The sequence below is a fragment of the Lissotriton helveticus genome, chromosome 5_1 (assembly GCF_964261635.1).
Source record: "Lissotriton helveticus chromosome 5_1, aLisHel1.1, whole genome shotgun sequence".
NCBI lineage: Eukaryota > Metazoa > Chordata > Amphibia > Caudata > Salamandridae > Lissotriton > Lissotriton helveticus.
This window is the reverse complement of record NC_136065.1, coordinates 1,907,033,102-1,907,061,094: the sequence shown is the minus strand read 5'-3', so window position 1 is coordinate 1,907,061,094 and position 27,993 is coordinate 1,907,033,102. Positions and strand designations below refer to the sequence as shown.

The following is a 27,993-nucleotide window of genomic DNA, read 5'->3' as shown; positions in this document are numbered from 1 at the left end:
GATCTGGAAGAAGAACTAGAGTTACTAACCAATGAATTATCTCGACAAATACAGAGGAATGGAACGTCATCCTGAAAGAATTGCAGGATAAACTGGACAAATACGGAAAGGATACTCAAGACCGAAAACTTTGCAAATTTAAACGCGATACCATTGATTATAAATTAAACAAGGTTTACACCTGGGCAGAGTTGTATGCTCAACGGAGACCTACATCAAGACCAGTAACCTCATTGCAAGAGAGCGTTGTATCTGACCAGGAATTCACTTTATCACGACAACCACCAACAAACACAGCATCACAAGCAACAAGTGAAGGCAGTTCAACACAAGCCGCAGGAAACCAAGATATAGCCCAGCAGAGTTTTTTGAGAGGGGTCCAGCAGCCGGCAAACCGCCAGAAATGGCAGGAACACGAAAACAAGACGCAGCCAAAGAACCAGTCAGCTCAAACCTAAGGAGCAAGGCGAAACCTTAATGATCAACATTTCAAGCAAGGAACTAAACAAACAGCAACTACAAATCCTACAAAAAAAGGCACAAGCTTTGTACCAACATTTTCGAGCAATTATTTCAACACTGAGATTAGCCTTTTTAAATTTATACGTTCACTACGCTCGAGACATTTCTTTACCAATATAGTGCCTACCTTACCAGAGTTACCTCCAACCATTATGAGTGAATACAAGGAATTTAAACCATCAAGCACGTTTATGCCACCAGTATCACAAACTGTTAGACACCTTTGAGATTCTGGTTAAACAAGATTTACAACAAATCAACTGGAACAAAATACCAAGGAAAAATATCACCAAACAGAGAGAATCATCCAAAAATTAGCTCAGGATTCATCTATCACAATCCAAACAGCAGACAAAGGAATATTTGAGGACAAACCCCTGTTTGCTTATAATCGAAGCAGAAACCTCAAAGAGATGGTAACTAAACCCAGCCTATTTTCTACACAACCCAACACAGCACAATTAGGGATGAAAAATGCACTGTGTCCATTGCAACAACGTCATTGTCAGTAGAACCATTCAACATCCACAAACCGGCAAAACCATCAAAATTCGCCATAGAGCAGACTGCAATTCAACTCATGTAATTTACATGATAAAAATGCCCCTGTGGCAAATTATATATAGGGAAAACGGACGGGAAATTCAAGATACGCATATCTGAACACAAGAGCCGTATCCGTAATCAATCTACAACATCAAGCCTTGCCACACATTGGCACGACATGAACCATACCATTCCACAACTTAGATTTCAAGTGCTTGAAGTAATGGACCAAAAACCTGACCGCGACAACATCAGATTGTTATCACAAAGAGAAATATGGTGGATAAAACATCGAGACCATGATGCCAAAAGGACTCAATGATAAGCTAGATATGGTCGGTTTCTTATGACCACTTAGGAATGAACATTGTTAGATCCACCCACATCAACGCTACGTTTCTCTAGAGCCCTTTCCAACAAATTAGATGGCAATATAGTTTCTAATTTTTCTGCCAGAGTTGCAGAGATCCTCTATTTTTAGTGGATTATTGGCATCAGCACTATAATGACCATAAACTATCGTACTCAGTAAAAAACACCATAGATATGCATTATTTTGCGGATGTATGTTATTTGTTGGCTACCATCATAATCGGTCTAATATCATGACTAACACATTATTGCACGTCACCATTTTACGATTTATCACTTCTTAGTGTTGAATGTTTAATCCAGAGAGTCGAATACATTTTCATTTTTTACTAACAATACTTGTTTTATTTGTTACAGTCATGTAACCTAACTGGTTGTTCGACTTCCTCATCGCTATCAGCACTCTACTTGGTATTTCAGTGTTCTATTTTTGTTTTCTATTTTCTTTTTACGGTTAGTGTGAGGAAAACTTTCGCCTTGATTTTCTATTTTTTTCAGGATTATTCTACAAGTACACGCCGTCACGTTACGGCCTCATTCAGTTGTCGTGAGCACTTTTTCTCTTTCATGTTACCATTTCATTATGGCTGCCTGGGTTCAACAATCTCTCGAACACTTTTTACCTTAGATGGCCGACCTCTTTTCTCGTCGCACCCTGTCCTTTTTCTAGTTCTATGACTTTGATCCAATAAACACACCCAGCACGAACACTTCCGTGTTCCGTGGACTGAACCTTTATCAAGAAGACAAATTTTCGATTCGTGAAGGTAAATAACGATGTTGCGAGTCCCTTTCATTAGAACTTTTCTTTACCATGGTCAGTCAGTTTTCTGACAGTTTTGTTGGCTTGTCTTTTACAGAGACCATCTCTTTGCAGTCCCAGTCAGTTTGCACTCCGTTTTAAGGCCCATTGGAACATCAGGTATTTTTGTTTAATTGCTCTTACGGCTTTCTTTTACCCACACCATAATACTCCCCCGCGGTATTGCATTATAATAGCCACATATTTATAGCGCTCTTATTCGGTTTGTTTCAGGATCACTATTACTCCCAGCAGAAAAATCAACACATCCTGCTGTGTACTTTGCAGGTAGATCGACTTTCTTTAACAGTTAGAGATCAGTCGGTCACAGTTATTGCCGTTCATGCTACTCCTTTATGTGAGCAGGTCCATATTTTCGTTTTGTTTCTTCATTTCTCAGCCATTTGCGATACACAATACCGAGGCCTTTTTTTGACCACATTAACTCATGTAGAACCCGAATTGTTGGTAAGCTTTGTTTTTTACGTGCATTTATATGTATAGTCCACTTACTTTATACTAGCCACTAACTACTTTGTCAAAAGTCTGCATGTCACAATTTTGGAAACGCTCGATGCACATAGTATCTAACCACACAATTAAATCGGCAAATACACATTATCGATCCTCTTTGTTTGGTTCTATATGATATTGATATGAATTTTTTTTACATTACAGTTCCCCTGAAGAAGAGATCAGTCGATCTCGAAATGCATTGGGATTTATAAAAGTATTATGTTAGTGATGTAAAATCAAATTATATGTTGTGATTATTGTTAAATCGACATGAATTCATTTGCATGTGAAAACAAACAATTGCAAACATAAAAATGTTTTCTGTTTGTATAAATAAATGATTGAAAATTTTGACAATAAGAAAGAAAAGGTTGATATAGAATTGTTATCTTAAAAGATTATATTCATTGACACAATCAAGTAGCAAACCTTAAGGGTTAGCATTCGCAATGCAGGAAGGGTCTGGTGACAACTCATCACCTATCACGTTCTACTAATGGCAATATAAGCATGTATGGTTGATCAGAACGTCATGAAGGCAGACAGGGCATCCAAAAAGCTCTTAATGGTAATCGCTGCTAGGCCCTGCTGTGTAAGGTACAACACAAATTGCAAGATTACGGATAGGATAGATTTAAGGGGATTTAGACCTTACCATGGGCACCACTAAATGAGTTTGCCCCAGCAACCCGAGTAGATGGCGGCCAACATGAAATTTGAAACTTTATAAGGTCAGCAAAAGGACTCTAGCTGGCATCATAAAATAGCCACATGTGCAGCTTTGGGAATTGAGGAGGAAGATCAAACGATATGGTTGCATAGAGCAGGTTCACCCTGTGCTGCAGAGGAAGAAGTGGTCGACTGCAGAGTGCCAACAGATCTTCACTGCCCAATCAGAGGTAATCTGGATCGGATTTACTTGATCTGTAAAGCTTCCGACAGACAAATAATCATTGGAAACTCAAACAGCAGGCCATCGCCAGGGAACTATTCTAATTGAAACATCAGGCACAAAACTAAGGGCACTTCTTATGGGCAGTAGTAAAAAGATCTACCTATGAAAATCCCAAACTGAAGATCCTAAATCCCTTTGGGTTGTGGTTTGAGTAAGAAGACAGAGCATCCACTGTCACGCTACGTGAGACTCTTGAGATAAGCTTCTACTAGGCAAATGCCCCATTTCTGCCCCTAAGCCTTAGGTGAACCACCTCGCCACATACAGTCCACAATCCCACGCCATCTAGTTTGTGGATAAAAGGATTGTGGTGGTTGTCTGATTAAGTCTATATCTAAATGCCTTCATGGTAAGCCAGACTGTAAAAACTACGGCTGCCGGAGTTTGTGGAGGGCTAATGGGACAACCCTCCAAAAGGTTGACTGAGCGGGGGTGGTGGTGGGGGGAGGATATGGGGGTTCATCCATCACTGCAGATCTAGATTAACAGATTGAGAGATCTGCACCCAAGCAATTAGGCTCCCTGGATACTGGAGCCCCTTCGCCACCACTGTAGGACCCTCATCCACCGTTTGGCAGATCACACAAACAAGATACAAAAGGCTATGAGAGCAAGCAGATGTAAGACCTGGAGAAACAGAATTAGAGTGAGCCAGGAACTTTATAGTCATCTCCTGAATATCCACTGTCTATTAAGGACGAGGAAAGGCCTTAATGTGGGTTTCATCCACTCATCCTCCTCGGAAGGTCAGATTCTGTGCTGGGTAGATAGAGGCAAGACCTGTAGACCAACGGAACGGTTAAAAGAGAAGGATTCCCTTTGGATAGGATACAAATTAGACTTATTCACGTTCCTCTCACCATTCATCCATACCAGAACTTAAGCACGCGAGTGAAGCACTTATAAATGAACTAATAAGTTTAGTAAAAATATTCCTCTAATTTATTAAGTCAATAAATTTCACAAATGCATATTATACATAGATCAAACAGCATCACTTCATGACATTAAAAACAGTTAAAAACAATTCTAAAAGGAGAAACTATAAAGACAATACACTATGTCATTCCTGTGTTAATTAGGCTAAAGTTATAGACCGCGTGGAGCACAGAATTAATTTCCTGTCTATCACTGGATACTGACTCCTGCCCAATTTAACACCACTTAATGCGTCAACGCGTTTCGATGGCACATTCGTATTTTAGCCACCATCTTCAGGACAATAACTTTGTTATCCTTATTTGATTACATTTAAAACCAGAAATCTGGTGCATATCAAACCGGTGCCAAACTGCACTCAGTAGAACCATAAGCTGACAATGTGAAGACCATGTCTGTGAAGTTAGGGTGGAGGCGGCATGGAACAATGTGCTGGATCTAGATGGAGAAATACAGCTGGCGAAAAGATTTCTGTACCAGTCTGAAGACCAGAAGGATAATCCATAAGGGGATTAATTTGCAGGAACTTGTATCCATCAGAAAAAAAAGTGACACTGGCCAGTATTAGACTACTTATACATTACTTTAAAAAGCAAAGACTAGTATATCGAAAACTGGTAACACCTACACAGAATTAATCCACCAATGCTTATACGCCTTACTGACTTGTAGCATGGTTACCTGATAAATTTGACAAATACTACCCATTGGGAATATGGTATTACTTTTTGATTACGAAGTTGAGTTGTAAATTAGAGTAGCAAAGAAATCTAGTCAGACCAACTGAAGTTGCCAGTGTTATATACTTTTTATGTCGTACATGGAATTGCCTAAATAACAGTTGACATCTAATTTTCAGTTTCACTTTTTCCTGAGCCCCCTTTAAGCCATCAACAGTTTGGGTTTAAAATAGAAAACTTATATTAAACTAACATACTAAATACAAACTAGAGAGGGACAAAATCATAACACGTGTGTAATATACATTGTACACCATTTCTCAAAACACAAACCACCTCTAGCCATGAAGTCACTACATGAGAATAAGTCAAAGTCGTGGAAGGAGGGGTTGCTCAAGAAATTCGTTTTAAGGTTTTATCTTAAGTAGATGAGGGTTTGAAGCAAACTGGCATTAAAATGGAGCTAGATCAATAAGCTGGGTGCATGAACTGCAAATTGATTAGTCAGTGCATTCTACAAATTGTATCTTAAGAATAAAGAGAAGTTGGTTAAAAGGTAAGAGTAACCGTAAGGAGGTTTTAAGTTTTGTATTGTGAAACAGAAGTAGTTCACTCTTAAGAAAAGAAATAGAGACCCGTGTTTTTTTTTTCCAACAGGGACCCAACGGAATAGTTTGAGGAGAGTGGTGAAAGACGAAAATGTAGGGCAGAAATCCAAATGGTCTGTATGTTATGCTAGTAAAGGTGGGTTTCGAAGTACACTGGGAGAATACCCATGGTTAAAGAGGTGTTAGGTTCACATTTGAACAACACAAGAAAACCAGATGTTTTCTCAGCATAATAATTTCTAATACTGCAGTGGTGGTGTCATGAATCTCAAGACAAAAAGTACAGGACAAAAACCATTATGTCCACAAACTGAAAAGGTTATAACAGATACAACCAAAATGTTCCATGGGACTCATTCATGTAACCACGAACATACTATCAAATGACACAATAAAGTATTCCTTAAATCCAACAATGATTCCTTGCATTTATTCAAAAAGGCGTTACATTATTTACCAGACGGTATGTTTTATCCTTAAGAGATCCACAAGAATTATGGGTCAATAGTCAACACCTGTCAAGGGATTGTCTAGATGTATTAAAACACCACAAATCAGGATTATTATTGTACAATCCTGAAATTGTCAGACATCTATATGAGAGTCGAGACTATATATATATTTAGTGTTACTTAAATAAGACCCACTGAACTTTTTGGTTGTTTCAATGCATCGTAAGGCAACACATTTGAGTGAACAAGTGCTTCACAATCAAACGTAAGTTACGAATGAGTGATTGTTCTTGCTCGTATGCATTTTCCCAAAAAATGGCCATATTGCCCATTTTATCAAAAACCTTCTTACAAAACAAACACAACAAGCATTTTCTAACTATCAAAAAAAAAAAAAGTAAAAGCACAAATGTGATGCAAAGACTGCACACATGCTCTAGTCCAGGAGAGTGGTCTTGTTGTGCGCACATAATCCGTAATAGCAAATTAATAACCATCCACAATGAACTTACCATCTCCATAGTTATCGGTCATGGGAATCATGCTCTGTGCCTGAAAAAACAAAAATGTGTAGTTGGTAATGTGTGCAGACATTGACCATTTCTACTCCATTTGTGTGATTACACGGAGTATGAAAATGTCAGCAGTTTCTTGTGCTACCTCATTAATGGAGCCCTGCAAGCACAAAGGGCACAGAATGCTGGAGCAGTAAAATTAATATTGGCATTATCAATAGGCCTTAAACATTCTTAAACCATTCAATGGCTAATCTAATAGGTCTGGCAAATGTGTGTGTTGCTGCAAGAGATCTTACAAAACAAATACCTTAAGGAAGCAACCTCGTAGACTACAATATGGAAGCTGGGAGGAGGACATTTTTAACTAACTGCAGTAAACGGAGTACCCTTGGGAACAGTGGTATAAAAAGGAATCCAATAAAAAATCTGTTGTATGTGGTGAACATAAAAGTAATCAACAGAAAACTAGTGCAGAATATATCTTTGACATTGGGACAGTATTTTTGGTACCGCTACAAGAAAGCGTATGTGCCCGCAAATCTTTACTTTGAGAACAAAACAAACTGTAAATCCAACAATGTTATCAAGACTGCAAATTAAAGCTAACTAACAACCTCTTCGAGGCTCACGACGAGCTCAGCTTGTCATGAGGCACACTGGAGCTGTGCTCATGACAAGGTGAGCTCGTCAGGAACAATGGGTTTCAAAGCTTTTCAGCACAGGAGGGGAAAAGCCATAGCAGCCAAGTGGTTAAGGCAGATTCGCGAATGCCATAAGACAAAAGAGGAAAACTGCAATCTCTAAATGTAATCATGCCAGTAAATATATCTAAAAATGCACACAGACAAATTATAGGCTACACTTCATGGTACTTAAACATGATCACTAATGGGAGAACAAATTAACTATCCTCAAAAAGGGAAAGCGTTGATGAACAGCCCAATACAAGAAATGGCAAACCATCAAAATGTCATGAAAGCCAATGGCTAAAGTGGGCTGACTCACCACCACTCACAGGTACTTTTTATTTTAAGTATTGGTCACATGAGGTCTCCAAGCTAGAGGTATCTGAAAATAGTTCTGTAAGAGCACCTATATAACGTCCTGGCCAATTTCTGTGGACTCAAGTGGTTGCTAAAACAGGTCTTCCAATGTTAACCTGGTTAGAAGCAAGACTACAGGCGATGGGGGTCTTTCGGAAGGGTTCAAAAGCAAGTGTGCAAGAGCTTCCTTTTGTACTGAATGCTTAGAGATAGTTTTTCCAGCAGCTGCCAGAATATGAAGATTGCTTGAGGAAATCTAGAAGGGTAAATGCTAACATCTAAGGGACCACATTCACACAATAAATTGGAGGCAGAATACTGCATCAGTGGAAGATGGCGGGCATTGGGGAAGAGGCAGAGTATGCTCAAGAATCAGACCAGGGGGAGGGGAGGGGGCAGAATGGAGACAAAATAACAGACAGTACGAAGGGCAGCTGTGTTTATTTTTTATAGGAACCCGGAAATTAAGGTAATCCGAAGAAAGGCACAAAGAGAAAGTTATCAGCAGTGTACAATGTACAGGTAACTATTTGGTGCCTTTGTTCTGTCTTTTAAAGAAACTTATCATTTCTGGCATTACTCGTTTAAAAAATGAATATGCTACTTACCAGTATGCATCTGTTCTTGGCATGTAGGGCTGCGGACATTCATATCTATAGCATAGATCGCCGCCTAGTGTTGGGTCCGGATGATTGCACATGGTTGTCCTGGAAGAGTCTTCGAAGTATCACGAGATAGGTGGCTCCTCCCCTGGACTACAGTGCGCATGGGCATCGACTCCATCCCCAGATTGTTTTTAGCCATTGTGGCGAAGATGGAGTGTAACAGTGTGAGCGATGACCATGCTAAGAGTAAGTTTGAATTCTGCAGCCGCTACAGGCGCCGGGGAGGAGGGCGGGCGATATGAATGTCAGCAGCCCTACATGCCAAGAACAGATGCATACTGGTAAGTAGCATATTCAGTTCGAGGCATGTGGGATTCATATCTATAGCATAGAATATACAGAAGTCCCTCCATTAACGGCGGCCGCCTGTGCCAGCTGCAGAAGTTTGAAAAAGTGTCTTAAGAACAGCCTGCCCTACAGCTGCTTGGAGTGCACATCTACACAGTAGTGTTTAGTAAATGTGTGTGGTGTAGACCATGTGGCTGCTCTACAAATGTCTTCCAAAGGGATATTACCAAGGAAAGCCATGGAGGCCCCCAACTTGCGGGTGGAGTGGGCTCTGGGGGGGGACCGTTAAAGTGCGCTTAGCCTTGCGATAGCTAATTTGAATACACTTAACGATCCCCCTGGCTACACCTGCTTTGGAAATGGGGTTGCCTTTGTGCTGGGCCGAAAAGGCAACAAAGAGTTGTTGTGTCTTCCTAAAATCCTTGGTCCTATCGATGTAGTACATTAAAGCTCATTTGACGTCAAGAGTGTGGAGCATTCTTTCGGCTACTGTCTCTGGGTTTTGAAAGAACGCGGGCAGTTCAATGGTCTGATTGACATGGAACTGTGAAACCACCTTAGGAAGAAATTTAGGGTTAGTGCGCAGCACCACCCTGTTCGAGTGAATTTGTATGAATGGCTCTTGTACAGTGAGCGCCTGGAGCTCACTAACACGTCGCAGAGACGTAATGGCTATTAGAAAAGCCACTTTCCATGTTAAAAACTGAACCTCGCATGAATGCAGAGGCTCACAAGGTGGGCCCATCAGCCTGGTGAGGACCACATTAAGGTTCCATACAGGAGCTGGCAGGGTCCTGGGAGGGATGACCCGCTTTAGTCCTTCTAGGAAGGCTTTAATGGCAGGCACTCTGAAAACTGAGAGATGCTGCCTGTTTTGGAGATAAGCCGCTATGGCGGATAAGTGTATCCGAATGGAAGCATATGCCAGATTGCATTTGTAAAGATGTAACAAATAACAGATGTTGTGAGTGGATGCATCTAGCGGGTTGATGTGTTCTGTACAGTAAATGACAAACCGCTTCCATTTTGCTGCATAGCAAGCTCTGGTGGTGGGCTTTCTTGCCTCCCGTATGATATCCATGCAGTCGGGAGGCAAGTTAAGGTAGCCAAATTCTAAGACTTCAGGAGCCAGATCGCCAGGTTGAGCTGTTGCGGGTCTGGGTGCTGAATGTCGCCATGGCTCTGCGTCAAAAGTCTGGACGTGAGGTGCAGCCTTTGATGCGGTACCACGGAGAGTTCTAGAAACGTGGTGTACCATGGTTGGTGGGCCCACGTTGGAGCAACCAGGATGAGTGTCATCGAGTGTTGCTTTAGCTTTCGTGCCACCAGCGGTATGAGAGGTGCTGGGGGAAAAGCGTACGCAAATCTGCCTGACCAGTTCATCCATATCGCATTGCCCTGCAACTGTGGGTGAGGGAACCTGGCGGCAAAGTGTTGGCATTTTGCGTTTTCCCTTGTGGCAAACAGGTCTATCTGTGGATGACCCCACTGCTGGAAGTACGGGTGGAGTACTGATGGATGTATCTCCCACTCGTGCATTTGGTGGCTGTACCTGCTGAGCAGATCCGCCATCCGATTGTCCTTGCCCGGAGGTGTTCCGCCATGAGGAAGAAGTTCCTCTGAATGGCCCACTTCCACATGCTCTGAGCCAGATGAGACAACTGTGGAGAGTGTGTACCTCCCTGCTTTAGAATGTAGTACATGGCTGTCATGTTGTCCGTCCGGATCAACACGACTTTGTTGCACAGATGTACTTTGAATGCTTTCATTGCCATGAAGATTGCCATCAGTTCTAGGTAGTTGATGTGCATCTTCTTTTGCTGCGTTGTCCATAGTCCCTGCACTGTGTAGTGGAGTACATGAGCTCCCCAACCCTGGAGAGATGAGTCCGTCGTCAGGATAATTTGTGGCACAGGCTCTTGGAACGGTCGGCCCTTCCAAAGGTTGTGTGGATTCCACCAATGCAGAGAGTTGTATGCCCGACCGGTCACCAACACTAGGTCTTTTAACTGTCCTTGAGCCTGATTCCACTGACGTGCCAAGCACTCTTGAAGCGGACGCATATGTAGCCTCGCGTGTGGGAATGAAGATGCAGGAGGCCATCATGCCTATCAACTGCATGAACACTCTTGCTGGAAGCGAGTGTTGCGGTCTGAACCTCTGGATCAGCGACTGAATGCTGTCGATCCTCACAGAATTCGGCCGAGCCGTGTCTGCCAGAGTATTTATTGTTGCGCCCAGATACTGCCGCACATGGGCTGGCTGAAGGTGCGACTTGGGATAATTTAGTGAGAATCCCAGATTGTGAAGAAGGTGAATGGTGTGGGACATGTTGATGGCGCACTGCTGGGCCGACTTTGCTTGGACAAGCCAGTCGTCCAGATAAGGGTAAACGTGAACGTTCTGCCTCCTGGGGTGCGCAGCCACTGTCGCCAGGCATTTCGTGAACACCCTGGGCGCTGTGGTCACCCCGAAAGGTAGGACCTTGAACTGATAATGCCGACCCTGAATGGTGAATCGGAGGTATTTTCGGTGTGATGGATGTAGTGGAATGTGAAAATATGCATCCTTGAGATCCAAGGTTGCGAGGAAGTCTCCCTGGTTGAGCAACGGAAGAACTTGCTGCAGCGTCAGCATGTGAAAGTGTTCCGAGAGAATATACTGGTTTAGGGGTCTGAGGTCCAGTATGGGTCTGAGGGACCCGTCCTTCTTCGGGATTAAGAAGTACAGGGAATACACTCCTGTGCCTTCTTCCTCCACTGGCACGAGCTCGATTGCCCCTTTTGGCAGCATGACAAGTACCTCCTGCTGCAATAAGTGCAAATGCTCTGTGGACATAGGACGGTGTTTTGGTGGCATGTTGGTGGAGTGGATGTTAACTCCAGACAATAACCGAACTGGATAAGTTTCCTGACCCACCTGTCTGTGGTGATGGATTTCCAGACTGGCAGGAATTGCTGGAGTCTCTCTCCCCCCCCTCCCCCCCCCCGACAGGTGTGGTATGGTCGGGGGGCAGCGGCAGGGCGTCACTGTTTGTTGGTGGCGGAGGAACGGGAGTTGTTATTTCCACGGCCTCTGCCCTTGGCACTGTTGCCCCGATAGCCGCCTCTACTCTGCTTGGTGTAAGAGGACTGCGCCCCACCTTTAGTGTATTGCGTTTGCTGGGACATCTGGCCTCTGGAAACACCTCTATTGCCTGAGCGACGAAAAGTACTGCCCCTAAACTGTTGGGACTGGAGAGCTCCCATGGACTTTACAGACTCGGTATCCTTCTTTATTTTTTCCAGGGTGGTATCCACCTCAGGACCAAATAACCTATCAGGGTTTACTGGCTGATTGATGATGGTGGTTTGTATCTCTGGCTTGAAACCGGAGATTCTGAGCCATGCCTGACGTCTCAACATCACACTGGTGTTCATGGCCCTGGCCGCGGTGTCCGCCACGTCCAGTGCACACTTAATAGAAGCGTTGGAGATGAGCTTCCCTTCCTGAATGAGCATCTCCGCTGCCTCTTTATACTGATCAGGTAGATGTTGTAACAGGGTCTCTAGTGTCATAGTGCGCCCTGTCATATCTGGCCAAGAGTGCCTGAGTGTTCGAGATACGCCAGATATTGGCTGCTTGAGCTGCCACCCTCTTCCCTGATGCCTCCAGCACTTTAGATTCCATGTCAGGGGGAGGAGCATCACCAGTGGTTTGCGAATTCGCCCTCCTCCGGGCATTAGACACGACCAGAGAGTCCAATGGCAACTGGCCCTTGATGTAGGTAGAGTCGCCAGGTGCCGGCTTATATTTCTTTTCAATTCTAGGGTTGATCACCCTGGCACGTGTGGGTTCTTTAAAAATGTCTGCAGCATGTTTCAGAACCCCTTTCAGCATTGGGAGAGTCTTGACAGTCTTTTCTGCTGTGGAAAAGGTATCAAAGAGGAAGTCCACTTCAATAGAGTCAGCGTGCAGCTGGACGTCATGGTTTTTAGCCGCCCTCTCAATTAGAGCATTAAATGCCGCAGAATCCTCAGTAGGAGAGGGTTTGACATTGTACACCTGAGTGTCCGGGGCAGTTTGCGGATCCCCTGGGTCCCCTGCATGTGCCCAAGAGTCCTGGTGACCCTCAGGATCAGTGTTGGCAGAAAAGTTATACTCCTCGTCATCACCTTCCCCAGCCTCCACATCTGAATAAGTGGGTGAGGGTGTAGCAACTCTTGGAGTCAGTGGAGCAAGTGGCTCAACCAGAACTGGGGAATCCGTAGAAGGCTTCTTGCGCTTCAAAGGAATCATGTAGGACTCCAAAGGCTGTGTCGCCGTGATCTCTCTTGTAGAGGGTAAGTTTACCGGTGTCGGCGTCGATAAAGTGTTCAGACTGCTCCTCCATCAAGGGTTGTCGATGCTTCAAGCTCCCAAGCTGCTGAGAAGGCTCCGACCCTGCAGACCCTTGCACGGGCGCTTCGGCGACCGACCTTGGTGCGAAGGCCTTCGGTGCCACCTTCGGCGGCAACGTAAACAGGAGTGCCGTTGAAGACTTTGGTGTTTTGGCAGCCTGCTTCGGGGTGGAAGCATCCTTCGGATCGACCGCTGAAGCCTTGTTCCTGATGCGATGCAGTGAGTCCGACACCTGCTTCGTAAAGGAAGCGGACGGATTCGTCGACCCGACAGACGTCCTCGGCCCACCAGCGTGTGAAGACTGGAGCGTCGATGTCTTTGTGTTCTCCGGCCGAGGTACAAGATCAGCCCTCTTAGGTGCGCCGTGTCCTCCTTCCGCGTCGACGGCCTTCGGCGTCGACATCTTTGGGTCGGCGGCCTTGACAACTGGGTTTGGGGCCACCGTCTTCGGCTCGACACCCTTGACCGACTTTGGTTCGACGCCTTTGTTCGGCTTCACCGGGTCGACAGCCTTCTTCGGCTGCCCCGACATCTCGGAAGACGAGGAGGCGGCCAGAGGGACAGACTTCTTCTGTTTCGACGGCGTCTCCATCATTTTTGTTTTCGTCGACACAAAGGTTTCACTTTCGGTTTCGTTTTGACCAACGGCGGCTCCGCAGAAGTGTCCGTAGCCGGGCCCGTAGGCGAGGCCGTGGATCTGGGTGTAAGGTCTTGGATAAGGCCGTGTGGCGATCCCTCGACCTGAGCCTTAGTGATTGTTCGAACGGGGCATAGCTCTTTGCCTGAGCTATCTTCCATGGCCCCATAGGCCTCAATGTCGTCTCCTACCTCGTCAACGACTTCTTCGGCATCGAGCGCTTCGATGTCCGCGTCGTAGCCGATCTCCTCCGCTGGAGGTGAAATCTGCAAATTAACTTCTTGTTCGTCTGCTTCTTCTCTCTCGAAGATGTCCACCGGTGCCGGGGCCAACTGCTGGGCCTCCAGGCGCGCCACGAGCCGAAGTCGAATCGTCTTCTACGATCGAAAACGGGAACAAGCCATACAGTTGGCTTCATCGTGGTCCGGCGACAGGCACTTGTTGCACACCGGGTGGACGTCGATGTGGGGATACTTCGATCCACACACGGGACATTTCTTGAAAGGGCTCCGTTCCATGATGTCGTCGAAAGTCTTGTTGCGTCGAGTGGGCCTAGAGCACCAAAGAGCCTCCTCGGGATGTCCGACTCGGGAACTGAGCCGGAACAGAGCTGGGCACCGAGCGCAAAACAATACCGACGGTATAGGAAAAAAGGCCTTAAGAAAAGTCTATATCGATTCCGAACTGGAGATAACGAATATACATCCGAACCCAATGGCGGAAAAAAACAATCTGGGGATGGAGTCGATGCCCATGCGCACTGTAGTCCAGGGGAGGAGCCACCTATCTTGTGATACTTCGAAGACTCTTCCAGGACAACAATGTGCAATCATCCGGACCCAACACTAGGCGGTGATCTATGCTATAGATATGAATTCAGCAGCCCACATGCCTCGAACATTAAGTTACTAATTCTACATATTCGTTATTTTTTTTACTATATATCCTCCTGCCCAGAGGTGGGGTGACCCAAGTTAACCATTGTGTGCATGCTGTGTGCAGATACTTTTCTAAAGGAATCCTACCTCATCCTTATATAGAACTCCCACAATTATTACAGTCACACAGCATTTAGTGTGTATTTCTTTTTTAAGATAAAGGTTAATGATAATCTTTGAAATGTTCACTATAGACATACTATGCTCCTAAGAATATAGAATCAAAACAGATATTTTAAAAAAAACTGTGATTCTGGGCAAATCACTTAATCTCCCCGTGCCTAAAATGAAAGTGTGTCCTCATGTAACGTAACTGGTGCTATGTAAAGCGCTCTGATAACTGATTCGGTTCTAGTTCGCGCTATATAAAACTCTGCAAAAAAAAAAAAAAGGGGGGGAAATAAATCATGCGAGAGGTTTAACTTTTGATCAACTCTTGTGAAAACAGAGAGCAACAATAAGTGTGGTGAAACATTATAAAATGGCAACAATAAAGATTAAAGACACGCTTGTTAAAGACTTCCTAAGAACTATTCGGGTTGTTGTTAAGTAAAAAAAATAATCTATTTGAGAAATACTAGGCTAATGCTGGAGAAAACTAGAAGAGCATGTGAAGCTATAAATATTCCAATGCAGGAGTATTGCATCCAAGAAGCAGGGAGCGACGTACAAAAATGCAGCACACAGTGGCAACTTTATTTTTCTAATAAACTGTGTGGTATGTAAATTGCCTACATTCTAGTTTGTACGATTTAAAAACACGTTTACTGACAACATGCTCCAGTGAGGCCAAGCACTGGTAAAACCAAAACGACTTGCCTGGTTTGCGAAGCAAAGGAAAAATAAATCCTCATACATGCAGGCACCTACAGAATGAAATGGTATAGATCTTTTTTGTAGAACCACGAGTGGTAGGGGAGCAATAGGGGAGTGGGTGGAGCTGGTATTTGAGTGGTAGGAAAGCAGCACAGGAGAGAAAGCAAGAACACACGTGGACTCATTTAGTGTTTGATTAAAAAGAAAAAAGTAATTTACTAACTGTCAGCAATTGAAGGAAAGAAGTCAAAAGGATGGTAAATAGCCTATACTCATCAAGGTAAGGTACAAATACCAGAAGAGGATGCCAAGCCATCAAATTAGAAGCAAAGAAATGAGGACTACAAAACCAACCCAATGGCAAGTAATGGGCGAGCTCAAAGTCTAGTACTTTTTGGTGCAGCCACGAGAGTCTTTTGCCTACAGACCGCTTAAACCGGTCTGTTAGGCGAGACCTAAAAGTGCTGCCTAGAGTAAGGAGACTCAACACATGGATAAAAGATGCACTGCATGCCAGGGTGTAATCTCGGGATAATTTGACTTTTACCTCAAACATGCATAAACAATTTTAACTTCCAATTTATATAGAGTTATATAGAGTTTTACAGTGAAACAGTTCTATTCTAAATGCTGGCAATGTTTATAAATGTGAAACTATGGCACATGAAGATCATGCCTTTCGCAGAACCTGACAAACAAAAAGGGAAGCTTATGTTAGAACTCTGCTCTGCTAATTCGACAGTCGCACAATCAACCAATTGCCGGAGCGACAAGGCCAAATCACTTACAGCTTCCCACGCTGCAGGGTCCTGTCTCAGGATGGCGTTGGTCAGTTCCACAGACACACGTTTCCTGTAGTCTGGATTTTTATCCTCAGAGATACGGAACAAGACAGCTGCTGCATAGGTGGCTGTGGACACAAGGAAGGCAAATCGTGATCGATGGTCAGTGAAAAGCAGTCATAAACTGAATGAATGTTTCAATACTTTAGTCTGTGGTAAATAATCATCATGACAGATCATGTAGTGCGAGAACAGATCCATAAAAAAAAAATTTAAAAAAAATCACACCGAGGAAAGCAACAATGTCACCAAGTCTCAGACGCTGTCATTTTCAGTGACAAGCATGGTTAGTACTATACATGTCTTACATCTAGTAGCCCACAAACAACTAATACTTACGCCCACCACCAATAAGTGACATTACGCACAATTTATACCACTAACCACAATGGTTTGTACACTGTAGCACATTCTATAACAGGGTGACCCTTAGACTGGTTCTGTGAAGAACAACTTTTGGACTAGAAGAACCATTGTTTTATAGGGTCTGTTTTGTTGGTGTTTGGTTAAATGTAATTTCGAATGTTAAGATTCAAAACGGCTTGCGTGAGTTACTGTCATTCCCATCACAGCATGGAAGGATGTCTGCAGCTCACCTGTGCCTTCATTCCTGGAGTGCAGCAGTTCCATGAGCGGGGCGGAGGCTCCTTCGGCGTCGATTGAGTCAGCCAACTCCTTATCCTGAGCCAGTTCACATAGGACCCCAGCAGCCACACGCTGGATGTTCTCCACTGGGGAGTACAGGAGCTACAGAAAAGATATGCAACGAAAACGGGGTCAATATATTAAAATTCTTATTTTGCGTGATTTTAATAAAAATCTATACATTTAGGCATTTCTGTTGAGAGAAGCCGCAGTAGATAACGTAAATGACACTTCTAGATGGTTTGACAAAGATCTAAAGTCACTGCAAGAAAACCTCACATATTGTAAATATAAACCTAAACTAATCCTGCAGTGCATGGTTTCAGCATTTGGTCTCTTCTTCCTACCAAATACTAGCACCATGCAGTGTTTAAGCTGTATGAAAAACTGATAATACACAAGACCAGAGCAATGCTTCTGAAACTTTTAACCCAACTAATACAATTATGTTCGCAGAAATAGATTATCTTATAAAATTGTTGCCCTAAATAACTTCAGGAAAGGAAACCCGACTGTTTTAAAGAAACATAAGTAATTAATCAATAAAGAAGTTGTGTGCCAACTCAAGGACCACTGAGATCTATTTGACTGGGATCTATTGTGAGCTACCCATTTCGAAATTATTTACGTTTCTGCGCTTGTGGCAGCAGCATTAGTTTGCAACTGGAAAACAGCTACATTAAACTTTGGGACTGAAATTAAAGTGCAGTAGTGTGAGCCAATTGTTAAGTCTCAATCTTGCTTTTCCAAGCATGATTGAGTGTTAACCAGAAACTGATACTACTTGAGGAAAACCATCAAAAACTAGGCTTCATCAGGTAACATATTAGACATCTAATAGAGCTTGTAGATCCAATGTTCAACTCCCAAAAGAACAGAAAATATGCAAAGACATACTATTAAATAGTGAAAGACTAAGACACAATGAAACGAGGGTAGCATTTTGACTGATGCGAAGGCATGCTATACACTGAATGCATGATTACAGGTGACAGAAACTACGCTACAAATTTGAATTGTCCCAGAGTATAAAAAGCATGTAGGCCTGAAAGATGTGATCAGCTATGCCCTTTAGCTCTACTAGAAGGTCAGAATAGTGATGCAACATAGTCGTGACAAAACCTTTGGTCTTCAAATGGGACTGATGCAAATGATTCCCACCAACAGCATGCACAAACCTTACAGATGGCAAGCAAAGATCGCTCAGTTACAGCCACTTCAAAGCATCAGCCATGAAACAGGACACTAGATTGTGGAGCAAATGGGGCCTGGTCTTACCTGTACAAACAGAGGTATGGTGTTATGCCTGTGGATGTCCATTCTGTTCATTGGGTCACGTGCAAGAATGTGGAGGGCTCCTGTGCATCCTTCCACTATCTCTTCCATTTTAACACCATCCTATATTAAGAAAAGGCAATAAACAATACTAATTATTCAAAAGTCTCAAAGTCATAGAAGGATCTTGTTTTAAGAGTGTTTAAGGACCAAATTCACAAACAGTTTATAAAGGCTCAATAGGAAGGGCCAATCATAACAGACCTACAACACCACATCCTATTCCTTAGACAGATAAGCTAATGCTGCCACTGAAAACACAGGGATGTGGAATTCCTATAACCCGATGCCCAGGACATATTGCTTGGGGTCAAGGAGAACATGTTCTCATATTTATTTTGTCCTTGGGACAAGAACGATTCAAAAAGGGGGGGGTGGTGATAGAGTATCTGAATTAAGCAGAACACTCCTACCCAGTCAAAAGATCAGGGCTTGATCCATCACCGTTTTTAGCTCACTGCACCATCCCAGCTCAGAACCTGGCTATATGCAAATTAGTCTGTCCCTGGCCCAGTGCATCATGGGAACAGGGCAGACCAAACTACCAAGCCAATTCTTTACCGGGAAGGAAACAAGCTTCCGGGGACCGGTTTCTGGCATTACAGCCGTCTTCGGCCCGGCTTGCTTGAATCCTGATGGTGCAGTGAGCAAGGGACTCACATCTGAGCATACCCTTCCACACTTGTGGTGGCTAAAAACGATTCAAAAAGGGGGGTGGTGATGGACAGAGTATCTGAATTAAGCCGAACACTCCTACCCAGTCAAAAGATCAGGGCTTGATCCATCACCGTCTTGGGACAAGTAGGGCCAACCCCCTGCAGCAAAGACCCTTTGGCTGCCAGATTAGAGTACCAAATTATGGATCAGGGAAGGGCACCATCTGGCGTTAAGGTAATATTTGTGTCCATAGGTTAATGCTGTTAAAACTTGTATTTAAGGTTCATTAATTCAAAGCCTTTATTATTAGGGTGAGCGCTCTAAGTAAACGTTTTAAGTTCAGACTGCACTACTGACAGTGGTTACAGTATAAAAATGTGTACAAACGTTTGCAAATTTTAACACGATGCTGAGGCTATGTAAAATACTTCCAGGATGCCCTCAGATTAGATGCAAATATATTAAAAATCTTGAAAGCAAGATTGATGATCCTTTGTTTTCAAAATAAAATCTTCATTAAAAAAAAAGGCAACTGGGGGAAAAAAAAAAGTCTAAACTATTGTGAACTTAAAAGGTACCATTTCTTTGATGTATTATTTAGTCAAATGTGTTGATGAATGCTAGTATTTCCAAAACATATTCATAATGGAAAAATCAATCTAGGAAGTCAACAAAATTTTAAGAAACACGCATTGGCAAAGCCAATAGGTAGGACATTGGTTGTGAGCCTTTTGGTTTTGTCAATGCATGGCATGTTTCGACATGGTTTTTGTAAAACGTTATTGTTGTGGGAGCTGCCGGGCCCTCATGATTAGAACAGACATTGGCAAAAGCAAAAATATTTTTGGTCTCAAAACCTACACATTACCATAGTAGTTTCTGGCACTGAATAAAACTACTTTGCTGCAGATATGCTCCTTGTGAAAGAGCAGAATGCTGTCACTCACAGAGAAGCCAGCCAGTAAAGAGACATTTTAATAAAAACAAAAAGGTCTTGGTTAATGCCAGACCTAAATATGGGCCAAATTCTTAAAGAAAGTCACAAAGGGCACCCAGGTTATATGTTCTTGCATAAGTGCAAATTTACAGCTGTCATGAATTCACAAGAACTTACTGAAGTATGTAATGAAATCGCACTCCTAGAAAATATCTGAACGGCATTTTAGCACAAGCAAATATGCACGTGTAGATTTGCTCATGTGAAAATCTGTTGAGTGGTAGAAAGTTCACATTTTCACCAACTACATTTTCCCCCAAACCCTGGAAGACGTTTTACTTCTGCCCTGGCCAGGAGTAAATTTCCAACCTTTCTCTGTATGGAAAATATCAGAGACAAGCTGATGAAAACCCAATAAGCATGCAAGTTAATAGGTTTGCACAGGCTCCAAAGGAAATTCCAACCATAGGGAACAATTGCTTACTGCTACCTCCAGTCCCAGTATGTAGATCTGTGGAAAGGTGGCAATATAAGGGAACTACTAGTATTCAAGCCCTACTGTAGTATGAGCGCTGTCATAATCAGAAAGGCTATTATCAGAGCTCTTATAGAATGACATTGCAGCCATAACTTTTCACCGCACTGTATGACACCAAAAGGGACAAGTGGATTTTATTACAGGACGAGTAGATTTATGAAACAACCCGTCTAATGGACAAGTTGGTATTTTATCATATTCCACACCCCTGAAACGCTATGGGTCCAGATTAAGATGCGGGCAGGAAGGGCTATGACCGTCTGTCAGAGCCCTCCTGCCCACAACGTAATCACCGATTCGGATTCCCTTCTGACCAAAGCAATTTCAATGGGCTCGGTCAGAAGGGAATCTGAATCAGTATTCCGAACGGCTTACGACGGGCTTGTTGGAAGGCCCACAGTAATACCCCGGCCAGCTCTTTCTGGCCGAGGAATTACAATGGCAGTTCTCCGCTGCAGAAAGGCTGGCACAAAAAGGCAGTGGAGAACAGCCTTTGGGGCCCCCTGAAGGGCCTCCATGGGTGCAAGGCCGCCTACAGAACATCTAGGGGGACCCCCTGTTGATCCCCGCACCTGGTGGCAGGCGCCTTGGGGTGCAGGGATGAACTGCACCGTAGCATTTTGCTTTGGGAGCATGCATTCCGTTCGGCCTGCATGCTCTCATAGCAAAGAATAGGATTGCGACCAAACAGGGTTCAGACACATCCTAATTCCTGGGCTGGAACGGACAACTGTACGTCGTTCAGTTCTAGGAACTGTGCTGGACGGACTCTGGTCCATCAGATATCGCAATTGGCCCCTATATCTACAGATGGGATGAGGGAAGAATAAAAATGCTAAGTCTACTCTTGGACCGGGTGGACGATAGACCAGGATCCCATTAAATGGAGAGATATGGGCGTCATGTAATGAAAAATACAACACCTGGATGGCATCCTTGGGGTCAGATAGAGGCATAGTATGACATTGAAAGCTGTCCCTATGCAGGATGGCTAATCCACCACCGACCCGGCCTACTCTGTCCTGCCGAGTCAAGCAGTACCCATCAGGGACTGCTTCAATGAGGTCTGGACCCGAGGAGTCCTTGGCCCACGTTTCCGTAATGAAAACCCATGTCGGATTCTTCTCCAAAACAAGCTCCTTAAAAACAATGTTGTTTTTAATGAGTGAGCGTGCATTAAGAAGCAAGCACTTTACACTCAGTTCACTAGGAGATACTGGCGAGCGAGGCTCCCGGGGGACGGGAGAGGCGGAGTTCACGCCGGCCGGGTCGATCTTGTAGCACCCACATCCCTTGAACACGGGGAGGTCCTCGGGAATTAATCTATGGAAGCATGGTGCAGTAATAGGACGAAGGCGTAAAATATCCTGTAAAGAGTATTTCAATACACCGTGCTCCACTATGTCCGACCTAAGGGTCCCGCAGTCCAGCCCGTCCTCAGCGCAGACGGGCTGGACTCTGGCGTGACTCCGGCGTAGCGACGGCTTACACGCTGCACGCACACGCTGCGCGTCATTTCCACTAATAAATATAGGGCTCTAGCTAGTCCACCTGACTGCTAGAGCGCAGCGAATGTTAGCGCTCCCTAGCACCCACCCAAGATGGCGCCCGCCAAAATAGTAGCGCGAGGGTCCGGCCCGCTCCAATAGCGGTGAAGGGCACACTTAATATGCAGCAATGCGGCGGTGACGTTTTAAAATCAGGGGACTAACTGTGTTTAACAGAAAACAACGAAGGAGACATAAAAGGTAATTTAAAAACAATAGCGCGATAAATGCAAGCGCAGTGCAGCACATGAGGTAATGTAAGCTTGAAGAAGACCGAGGCTGCGGGAAACGTCACTGTTCAAAGCCACCCATGACCCAAGTATGCCACCATGAAGGCAGAATTAGCAGAAGTGACTGAATCACCCGCAGCATAGGCTTCCTGGTAACATATAGCAATTTTATGTCCCTATACAAATAACCCCAAAGCGTCCCTCAGAAGGGGAAGCATAAAGTATTTTCACATTGTGAAAATACTGAATATTCAATCACCAGGCAAAACATTTTACCACCTTGCATCTTTCAGTAATGACTAATAGATATTTCCAGTCCATTTCAGTGGCTTGATTTTATGGACAGAATATTCAACATGCATCACTACACTAATCTTTGCTACACATCTATCTAAGCAAATTAATGTCCTGACAAGCCTGTCATAAGAATATTTCACTTTAAGGATTATCATATGAATGCTGTGATATGCATACAACTTTTGTAAATAACACAAAATTTGGCCCCTTAAGAGATTTTTCTTTAGACTATACCCTCACTTTGCTTTCTTCCTCTGAAAAGGTGTTTCTCAAAACATGTATGTATAAGGATCTCAAAATAGGAAAAGGCCCTGCTCCCACGAAGAGCTTGGCCAGACCATGTTTTTGTGATGTGATCAGCAGACTCTTTAAAGGCCACTTAGTTTTGCTTTGTGTTCCTGGTTAAACATGCTGGCACTTTCCACAAAGTTCACATTAAAAACTATCTGGAAGTGTTTTTTACCCCCTAAATCCCCGGGCCTCTCCTACTCCACCCCTATGCACAGTTACCACACTAGCAGGAGGCTCACACACTGACATAGTCAAAGTTCTCATTTCCTCAGGAGGAAGGAAGCACATGCAGTCCTTTCAATGCTGCACACAAGGCGTTTCCTGTACATTATGTTGTCCACCTACCCCACCCTAGCAAGATTCGACACTTACTGTGTGAGTTTGTTGTGTGCCGGCAGCTGCGTGTCGCTGAGCGTCTTGGTGAGCTTTTACTAGCAGCTGGATAAGGCGTGGGATAACACCAGCCTCTTGGAGAGGGGCGTGATTGGCAGGGCACAGTGCTAGATTGCGTATCAGACCAATAGTAGCCTAAAATATTAAAAGGAGAGAAATTAAACACTGCAGTAAAGTGTTGCATAATATAGTGTATGAACGCAAGTTTTTTTTATATGAAATGTTTCTTGCCAGAAACAAAGGACTTAACATTCCCTTCATAACGTCTTAACAGAAGAAAGATTGATAGTCAGTTCACTTAACCAGTGCAATGGAATGCGGAAACAGCAGCCTCCAATTTGGCCTATGTCGCTGAAGGCATCACCTTCAATCAAAACACAAATTATTTATTTACTGTATTTATAAAGTGCTCCAATCATCCCCCTTACAGGGGAAATAGCCAAGTTTTCAACCTTTTCTGAAATGAGGTCAGAGGCAAGGCGACGATCAAGGGGCAAAGAGTTCCAGTTATATAGGTCAATTAAAGTACACTGTGGCACGTGGCGCAAACAACTAGGTACAATAGCCCTTTCAGCCTTTACCTTCACTAGCGGCCACTGATATGGTTGGTTCAACAGCTTGACTATGGCAGGGATGCCATAGTGCAGACGCACAGAGTTCTGAGCAACCTCTGCCTCCGGGTGTCGGCTGGTGAGGTGCCGCAATGCGCAGACTGCGGGCTCCGTGATGTCCTCCTTGTCACTCGCTCTCAAGATGGTATGGATCAGGGCTTCCACGCCATTGCTCTGAGTCACCAGGGTCTTGTTCTTACTGTTGTTGCAGGTCAGGTTGGAGAGTGTACCAGTGGCACAAGTGAGTACATTGACGTCATCAGAGCTCAGCTGGCTGACTAGGATTTTCAGAACATTATCTAGGCCCTCCTAATTATGTACGAGAAAAAGGACAAGAAAGAACAAAGTGTTAAGGACGCCCAGCTTTTAGATTTCCCTAGGTCTTTAACATGAGCATTGCTCAGACGGCCCGCAAGTAGAAGGCAAAAATAATTCTTTTGGGTGGTTGCGCAATATATTGCATTATGAACATTCATCATTTAAATAGTAGAGAAATGACCTCACCTGCTTGGTGGCCACATCAGAAAGATTTCTCAAGGTCCAGAGGCAGTTTTGTACAAGTCTTGGGCTGGAGCTAGTTAGATGCTTTCCCAGAGCCTGCATTCCACCTGTCAATTAGAACAGCACCATCAATCCAACATCAGACCTTTGTAATTAGTGTCACGGCTCAGACACCACTGCCAGAAGCCACGGCCTGTTAATTGTCCAAAGCCACTACTCATTTTTTTTTTTAACTGACAATCCTCATCCCGCCTTCATTCAAGCTGCATGATCAAAAAATCAACCTGAAAGAAGTCTGTGGGATACCAAAAGGTAACGAACTTTATCTTGAAACTGTGTTGATTTAGGGTCATAAAAATGACCTGGAATGTGGAAGGCTGTTCATAAAAAGAGGAAATTAAAGTGGAGCTAAAGCATGCTGATCCTGCCTTACTGGCAGCATCAATTTGCAATGTGATCAGGGGCGGCTCCTCCATTAGTGTGAAGGAGCGCCACCCCACTGCTTTCTTGCAGTGCGAGAAGCAGCAAATAAAATGGTATTTTAAATACATTTTATGCTCTGCTTCTCGCGCTGCGAGAAAGCAGAAGGCAGGGGTATGCCCGATTGAGGGCGGGAGGATATGCCTTATTGGGGCGGGAGGATATGCCTGGTTAGGGGTGGTCCGGGTCGGAGTACCCTGACTGTTTGGTCGTCCCTGGGGCAGACCAAAGCTTTTATGCGCGCACTACATTTTCTCTATGAGTTGTGGCGCCGCGGCCAGGACGACTGACGCTGGAATCTGGGGACCACGGTTCGATCCCCGGCTCCGGCGTCAGGTTAGCCCAGCACCATGTGACTCTGGGCAATAGCTCGCTTAATCTTCCCGACGGCCCCCAGCGCCTAGAGACCCTTACGGGTGATTGTGCGCTTTACAAATGTGGACTTTACTTTACATAGAGAAAATGGCCTCCTTACAGGTGCCCGGCTGGGCGCTGTTCGGGACTCCGCAACAACCACAACGCTGCCATCGCAGCGTTGTGGCGGCTTACAGGAGGGGAGGGAGCATGCCTGTTCAGAAGAGAAGGCCATGTGGGACCGGTCAGGTGAGTTTTCTAATCATTTCATATTCCCCCAATGCCCCCCCTCCCCCCGCGTGCGAAAACACACCCCGAACCGCACCTGAATGAGATTAGAGTTTTGAATGCCTGCACTTCTGGTGCCAGAAACAATTAAAAGACACTACAATCCAGATGGGGTTTCTCACATTAATAGGTCCATAGTCCTTTACCAAGTAAGCATGATCTAACTTCAATCTCTCATAGCTGCTTGACAACTTGTCTTTTGCAGACTCCAAAGAAACTCAGTAGAATTAGGACTTCCCCGCTGTCTGACCTCCTACAACTATAAATTTCAAAAGTCGCAGAACCCAACATACATTAAACCATTTAAAAAAACGATGTAACAAATGAAAGTAAAATTTAATATTTTTTATCTTTTAGAAATGAAGGCAATCTGAAGCATGACGTGCAGAATAGGAAGGACGCTTACAGGCAGACAGTTGGTAGAACTCACACATAATCCTGCTCTCTCAGAAGGCTGGGCACTGTCAGACGCCTACATCACTCTACAAATGAGAATCATGATCATCCCTCACCAACACCTCTTTGATCATTCTCATTCTCCCTTCTTCTTCCATCTGCCTGTTGTCGAACTTTGGTCCTACCATTTTTGATTGACCAATATTGAGCCCATGCAAAGTGGAGGTAAAAGGAGGCGAGTGGGCTGAGACCATTATGGAATGCGGGAATATTAAAAATAATCTCACCTGGACACTCGTCCTGCAGTATGCAGTATTATTACCCATGTACTTTTCAAAAGTTTAGAACTCAACTACCACCATTTAAAAGGTCACAGGAGTATAAGAGGGTTAAATGATACATTGCAGTGTCATTCAAGGCCCATGCCTACTCACCAGCCTCTACAATAGCCGGCTTATTGCTAGGACAAACAGACAAGACTTTCAGCACACGGCTAGTAGTCCACAGCAGCTTCTCGTAGTTGTAGTTTCGCATAATTTGCACAAGAGCTTGAGGTCCTCCATTGGCCAAAATAATCAGCTGAGGGGTAAAAAAACAAAAAAAAATACAGATGAGAGCATTTTGAACAGCCATGATGTAAAATTACAATAAAAGGAGTTACAATTTTTAAACAATGCGATAAACCATAGCAAAATGCATGTAGATGGGAAGGTCAGAATACTTCTAGAAGACCAAATACAACACCAAAATGTAGTACTATTGCACTCGTGCTGCCAACATTGTATGCAGCACTGCATTCCACAGAATACCGCAAACTTCTACTTGCTAACATGAATCAGTAAAGTTTCGTTAATTTTTTATCTTCAAATGGCTACACGACTAAAATGATCGCCTAATTTTCTAGTTACAAAATGCACATGATCACAAACCCACAGTCCAACTAAAATAATGAAAACAACCAAACAAAACAGACACCACAAAACAAAAAAAAAACAATAACTTGGAAGAGGTGAAAAAGCTTCAGGCCACCACCGTGTTCCTCCTACCTTGCTCTCTTGGTTTCCATAGGCAAGCAGCTGGAGACAATCTGTGGTAATCGCTAGGAATTTGGGATTGTTTTTGTTCAGCAATGGAACCATCTTCTGGAGGCCGTCAGCTAAGCGTACGGCCATCTTGGCTCCTTCTTGGTGCAGCAGCAAGTTGTGGAGAGTGGTGATTGCGTAGAAAAGCACCGACTCCACGGGGGAACTGAAAGCAAAGCACCCAGCTTAAATTAGAAATGTGCTCCAATACTTGCTTACCAACATTCTACAGAGATCATCACGAGTAAAAACACAGCTGCACTATACAATTATTATAAAAGTGGTGCATGATAAAACAGCCACAGGAGCTTAAAATGATAGATGAAGTGAAATAAAGATTCAATAAAGGGGCCAATGGCTAGTCTGGAGGACATATCAATTGTGTCAACTGTAGACAAATGTAACTTAATAAACTGAGTAGCTAAACCTTCCCCCACTGTCTAAATATGCACCTATTTGGGATGTTCAATATAATATAGTGGCTACCTCGTGATTAAAACAAAGAGGCTTTACTGGATGACATTAAAGCACAGGAAGACAGACATCCCTTTTACAGTGAAACTCTGCCTCACGCGACTCCGCCCAGGCGTCGCCCGTGTACGTGATGTCAGCAAGGTCGCATAAGTCCCAACCCGGCACGCCTACGTCAGTTTTCTTCTGAGAACTTTTCCGCGCCACAACGCGGAGCCATCAGACAAACTGGGGGAGCATGTGAACAGTGTGCAAAGAGCAGAAAAAGTGGAAAAAGGAATGGTGACGAACACCACCATAAGGAGCAGTACCAACAATGCAGTACCCAAAGGCAGGGAAAGAAGAAACAGAGCACAGCCTGTGCTATGCTGAGCACAGCCTGTGCTATGCTGTTCAAACTCCCACGCACCCGCAGAGTCAA

The 27,993-nt window shown here is 44.1% G+C and overlaps 1 protein-coding gene across 1 annotated transcript in view; it reads right to left on the bottom strand.

Moving 5' to 3' along the window:
- The window catches only part of JUP (junction plakoglobin), a 187,164-nt gene that overhangs the window by 20,179 nt on the left and 138,992 nt on the right, over positions 1-27,993 (bottom strand). The window contains exons 5-13 of the mRNA XM_078645450.1: positions 27,066-27,267; positions 26,454-26,598; positions 24,505-24,608; positions 23,971-24,309; positions 23,369-23,524; positions 18,443-18,562; positions 17,116-17,266; positions 16,466-16,587; positions 6,905-6,944 (exon numbers count right to left, since the gene is read on the bottom strand). Coding sequence (XP_078501576.1) covers positions 6,905-6,944; positions 16,466-16,587; positions 17,116-17,266; positions 18,443-18,562; positions 23,369-23,524; positions 23,971-24,309; positions 24,505-24,608; positions 26,454-26,598; positions 27,066-27,267 — 1,379 coding nt within the window. The remainder of the gene's footprint in view (positions 1-6,904; positions 6,945-16,465; positions 16,588-17,115; positions 17,267-18,442; positions 18,563-23,368; positions 23,525-23,970; positions 24,310-24,504; positions 24,609-26,453; positions 26,599-27,065; positions 27,268-27,993) is intronic.